Source organism: Pogona vitticeps, chromosome 1, assembly GCF_051106095.1.
Source record: "Pogona vitticeps strain Pit_001003342236 chromosome 1, PviZW2.1, whole genome shotgun sequence".
Lineage (NCBI taxonomy): Eukaryota > Metazoa > Chordata > Lepidosauria > Squamata > Agamidae > Pogona > Pogona vitticeps.
Genome location: NC_135783.1, coordinates 19,163,244 through 19,169,000, shown reverse-complemented (window position 1 = coordinate 19,169,000; position 5,757 = coordinate 19,163,244). Strand labels below are relative to the sequence as shown.

The window sequence follows — 5,757 nt, the reverse complement described above, 5'->3', positions numbered from 1 at the left end:
TGTGTGTTAGGGGTGGGAAGATTAAAATAGTGTTTGAAATAAATACATATATTTTCCAAAGCTTTACATGTGCATGTTTGGATTTTCTCAGTCTCAAAATAGTATTTGCAAGGCCCTTAATACTTTCTGGGAACTGCCAGCAATGCAGAAAGAGAAACAGCATGGCTTTCTTTTGACAGGTTGTAAGATAAGGAGATTTTTACAATGGCTCAGGAGGAGAGACTGTTTGCTTCAGAAAACCACCAGTAAGCCAGGAGGAATATATATATATATATATAGTGTGTGTGTGTGTGTGTGTGTGTGTGTGTGTGTGTGAGAGAGAGAGAGAGAGAGAGAGAGAGAGCATGTGTGTGTGCATCCCTCCAATAGTTATGATTCTTATCCCTCAAGGAAGAGCATCTGAGTTCAAAACATAACATCTTGGGTTTGTTGGAGTTGTTGAATCTTGCTTGGATAGTAGCTGTTCTGATTGTTACAGGGAAGAGGATATATATATAACAATCAGAACAATCAGAACAATCTCTCTCTCTCTCTCTCTCTCTCTCTCTCTCTCTCTATATATATATATATATATATAGAGAGAGAGAGAGAGAGAGAGAGAGAGAGAGACAGACAGACAGACAGACAGACAGACAGACAGACAGACAGACAGACAGACGCTCCTGCTCATTTTAGGGCTTACCAGCCATTGTGGCCTCAATTTTGTTTATTTGTTCTTAATGTATTTCTTTGCAACATTAAAAACCCATCTTTGTTTATATAAGCCTTGGCCTGAAAAGACGGGTCTGGTAAGGAAAACAACAATATATAATGACATAATTATTACACTTCGTAATGACTTAAGAAGCCTTGGTTTATATTTAATCCATTGTTATGGGTATCCAGCATGTATATATATTTTATCCGAAGTATATACTGTACATATACAGGACACCCATATCAATGGATTAAATATAAACCAAGGATTCTTAAATCATTAAGAAATGTAATATTAATTCAGAACAAGGCTTGTACTGGGATAAAACTGATGGTTCGACACAATATAAGGAAGCATCCTATTTTTGCTATGTAATGAAAATGCATCGTAATTATACTTTCAGTACTGGAAACTGGAGCTAGAAGTAACCTGTTATGTGTAGCTAGTTACATCCAATCTCAGGGTCTTGGGAAAGTGCAATCTTAGCAGATGTTCTTGCAGGTTGAAGGCTTTCATTAACAGCACAGCTGACTTTTTAGGATTAATGGCTTTAGCTGTCTTTGCTCCAGTTTCCAATCCTAGATTGATATTCTGTAATGTAAAGCATAAAACTAGACATGCTTCTTGGGGGGATTCTGAGAGAGGTAGTACAAAAATAATAATAACAACTTTTACAAACTTTGGATGTTACTCGTGATATTCATGGATATGTGAAATGGAGTCAAAATAGGATAGCACCTGTGAAATTTTTCACAAGAAAGTCCCATGAAAGATCTCTAATAGAAAGATCACAGCCATCTGTGTTTTTCTTTCTTTTTCTGCCGGGAGTCGCCCCTGACTTACGTGACCCTATGAATACATCATCTATAAAATGTCCTTGTCTCAGCAGCCCTGCTCAGGTCTTGCAAAACTCTAGCCTGTGCCTTCCTTTAGGGAGTCTTGTATTTGGTCTTCTTCTTTTCCTGCTGCCTTGCACCCTTCCCAGCATTATTGCTTTTCTCTCTAGAGCAGTGGTCTCCAACCTTGGGCCTCCAGCTGTTCTTGGACTTCAACTCCCAGAAATCCTGGCCAGCAGAGGTGGTGGTGAAGGCTTCTGGGAGTTGTAGTTCAAGAACATCTGGAGGCCCAAGGTTGGGGATCACTGCTCTAGAGAATCCTGCCTTCTTATGATAGGACCAAAGTAGGACACCCTCAGTTTCAACATGTTTGCCTCCAGAGATACTTCCGGCTCGATTTGATCTAGGAGCTACTTGTTTGTCTTTATGGCCATCCAGGATCTCTGCAAAGCTGTTCTCCAGGACCGTATTTCAGACAGCTTGAGGCCAGGAGTCAATTCTTGCCAGGTAACCGAGTGAGCTCACCAGTGTTTCTTATCAGTGGTCTCCCCAACAAAAGGTCACCCAAACGGGAAAGAGCAGATGAACGTTACAAATAAGAGGAAGCGAGGAAGGAGTCGACAGGGCTGTGAAGGTGCCAGAAATGGCAGTGAATGGGCTGGGGGGGCAAAAAAGTGGGAGTTTGGAAACATAACAACTGTGAATTGTGCTCTAGATTTCATCTCCGATGCTCATTTTTAGCATTTGAGGTTCTGGCCTTTGGGAGTTAAGAACAGTGATAATTTCACATCATAAGTCATGCAAGATGTATTCATGTTTCTACTGAAAAAGTCACCGCCCAGGTCTTTCCAGCGTTGACAGATACAGCAAAACTAAACGCGATGTAGAGGCAGCTTAGCAGTTATTGGGACTGTTACATCAGACTGGAGAATTGCCTGGATTTAATCAGTTAATTACTTTGTACATAAAGGGGAGGGGGACTTCTGCTCATAAATTTTAGCCTCATAAAATTTGAATGTTAGCAACTTGTTTTATTATTTGATAATTAACATTTTATAATGGCAGCTACTATCAGTACTTCTCATTGCTTTATAACTTCTGCTGACACTGGGTATGCAGTGACGTGGCTGACGTTTCTGCAAGTGAGTAGGAGAGACTGCATTCAGGGGAGAGAGATTACAACTAGAGACACACAATCACTATCTCACAAACCCTACACAGCTTCCATGGGTCCTCTCTCCCACCCTTTGCCAAATCCCATCTTTGCTGATTCCCTGCATTATCTCCATGGCTGCTAGCATAATAAGAAGTTATTTCTATCAGTACCGCTGGAGGAACAGGTAGAATACAGGTGTTGCATCCCTCCAAGCACTGTAAAATTCAGAGAATGAGGCCAAGTGGTGGCATGATAAAAACTTCATCACATCTATCTGCCTGTCTGTCTGTTTTTGTTCTGTCTACTTGTCTGTCCCTCCGGTTTATTTGTAACATCCTCAATAAAAGCGACATGCAGTTGGAGTATCTGCTTTCATAAAAATAAAGGAGGACAGAGAAACAATTTGGCAATACTGGTGTCTTGAAAGTTCATTAGAGAAGCAGATTGCCAATAAGATCAAACTATTCTTCATAATCCAAATGATTCCATTGCAGCCCATCACAGTGAAATTGTAGGTGTGTCTTATTCAGAAGTAAACCGTTTACTCCTTGGTAGGTGTATGTGAGATTGCAGCCTAAAGATAGCTTCTCCGTTTCAAGCTATCCTTTGGAAAGATAATTTCCTCAAGCTTATATCTTGGCAGGAATATCCTGATCCCCATAACTAACACACACACACACACACACACACACACACACACACACACACACACACACACACACACACACACACACACACACACACACACACACACACACACACACACACACACACACACACACACACACACACACACACACACACACACACAGAGAGAGAGAGAGAGAGAGAGAGAGAGAGAGAGAGAGAGAGAGAGAGAGAGAGAGAGAGAGAGAGAGGAAGAATACACAGATTTAAGGCTTGGCCGTTCTCCACAAGCATGAAAGCTAAGCCCCAGCCCAGTTTTGAGTGCCAGAAAGGTTTCTCCCTACCTTTCTTAGCTCTGCAATCCTTGGACTTGAAATTTCAGGATACTTAGACTGAAAGACAAGTGTTTTCTTTCTTTCTTTCTTTTGAATGGATCATTCCTGGCTCACTTAGCAGTTGGCAGAATTATGCTTCGGTCCCTTGGGCTCAATGAGATTAACATGCCAACACACAAGACAATGACAGTATGCCAAGAGTTGCAAAATGGTACGGCTGCTGGGCTAAGGGGCTTTTCTCTTGGGTCCCAAGCCCCTATTCTGCCTCAGTGAGTGGGAGAGGAAGGGAAACCTGTCTTCAAAAATCATTCCAATCCATCATTTTTATTAAACGTACAAGAGAAAACTCCAGTTGCCGTGACTCAACTTCCAGGTGCAGGATAAAGTTTTGAACAAGAAGGCTTTTAACTTCATACCAGACACAGCCAAACGGTAGTTCTGCCAGAAATATCATTCGTGGGTCTTACTTGATGTCAGTGGGTTAACAAAAGAAAATGCAAAAATAATGATGCATGCTATACATGAAGAGGACCTGGGGTTTTTCATTGGGTGAAACCTCAGACCTCTTGTCCTGTGGCGTTGTGCTGGTGGTAAGAAGTTGGCCCTGCAAAGAAGGGCTTTTTAAGCTAGTGAGGATTTTTCATCTGCTGTCTCAGAAGAAGAAGGATGTTGTATTGTTACAATCCTGTCAGGGCTTATTTTAGCCTTAAGAAATAGTAGCTGCTACCCCCCAAGTACTGTAAGGACATTCTTACTAGTACTGTTGTAGCCTTTGTTCTTACCACGTACATGGGTGTAGTTCAGTGTTGGATTAGGAGAGGGGAAGGGCCAGCCCTACCATTAGGCAGAATGCAAAGGCCAGCTCAGTACTGTATGTGGACTGGCCTCCACTACAGTGGGGTCTTGACTTGAGAACTTAATCCGTATTGGAAGGCGGTTCTCAAGTCAAAAAGTCTGTAAGCCAAGTCTCCATTGACTTACAGTGCATTGAAAACCGATTAATCCCGTAACAGGCCGTTTTTGTTCCATTTTGGTTTTTTTCTGGTCTGTAAGTCAAATCTCAGTCTGCAAGTCAAACCTAAATTTTGCATCCAGAGAAGTCTGTAACTCAAAAAGTCTGTAAGTCAAGCCATCTGTAAGTCAAGGGTCCACTGTACCAAGGACTAGAAGATAAATCAGGTACATACTTCCAAAGTGTAGGGAGGAGTCACTATGCTATGGTTGCTCCCTTCCTGTCCTACTTTGTGCTTACGAAAAAGGGAATGTCTTTAGCTATTTTTAGCAGACTCGATGCATCGAACAGCTTCCTGTTGTGAGAAACTGTGGGGCCTGGGGAAAATGAGTGGTACACTAGACTGTGGGTGTCAGCTCTCGTGGTCAACCGATGATAAATAATTAAATACCGTCAAGCTGCATCCAATTTCTGCCGACCCTTGTAGACAAAGTCCCAAGGTTCCCTCCTTCTGGGGGACGCCTAGGATTATGCAGTTTGCCAAAGGCTACACAGGCTGGCCCTTCTCCCAGGAAGCATAGCAGGCAATGGAACTCCTAATCCCCAGCTCACATCCAGATACTCAGCTCACTGAGCTGTCCAGCCAAGTCTTGTAGCCAAGGATGCGTGCCGTAAAAAGGTTGTGACAAACAGCTTACTGTTATGGATTTCGCTATCAAAGTGAAAATGTCTTTGTCTACAAATTTCTGCTGCTTGTGCATTACTTAAAAGAGAAGGAAAGAAAGAAAACAATGGATGTGAGGAGGCCAAAAAGCTGAATGAATGCTAATTGTCTTATGTCACTGTGTCTCACTAGGATTTGTTAAAGGCTCAAGGACAGAGCGAGGCTGCAGTGAGCCTCTGCACCACCTGTTCTGGCTGCTATGGAGCAACACAAGGTAGGATTGGAAGAACTTAACTCTTTTCTCGGATGGATCAATGCTCTTGAACAGGCAAGCAAGGTTACTTGCTAAAAATATGAAACCTAAGTCTTTTTCTCCGTCTCCTCTATGACAGTGTTCCCCACCCTTGGGCCTCCAGCTGTTCTTGGACTTCAACTCCCAGAAATCCTGGCCAGCAGAGGTGGTGGTGAAGGCTTCTGGGAGTTTTAGTCC

General features: G+C 42.5%; 1 protein-coding gene across 49 annotated transcripts in view; it reads left to right on the top strand.

Moving 5' to 3' along the window:
• LOC140704068 (uncharacterized) overlaps positions 1 to 5,757 on the top strand; it is a 342,640-nt gene that overhangs the window by 175,945 nt on the left and 160,938 nt on the right. For 48 of the 49 annotated variants that reach the window (XR_013540248.1, XR_013540245.1, XR_013540266.1 and 45 more), the window contains one exon: positions 5,460 to 5,541. The exons of the other annotated variant lie outside the window; for it this stretch is intronic. Coding sequence is in view for 9 of the 48 variants with exons in the window: in XM_072988804.2 (XP_072844905.2) it covers positions 5,460 to 5,541 (82 nt within the window). In the remaining 39 variants the exon portion in view is untranslated. The remainder of the gene's footprint in view (positions 1 to 5,459; positions 5,542 to 5,757) is intronic. 49 annotated transcript variants of the gene reach the window in all.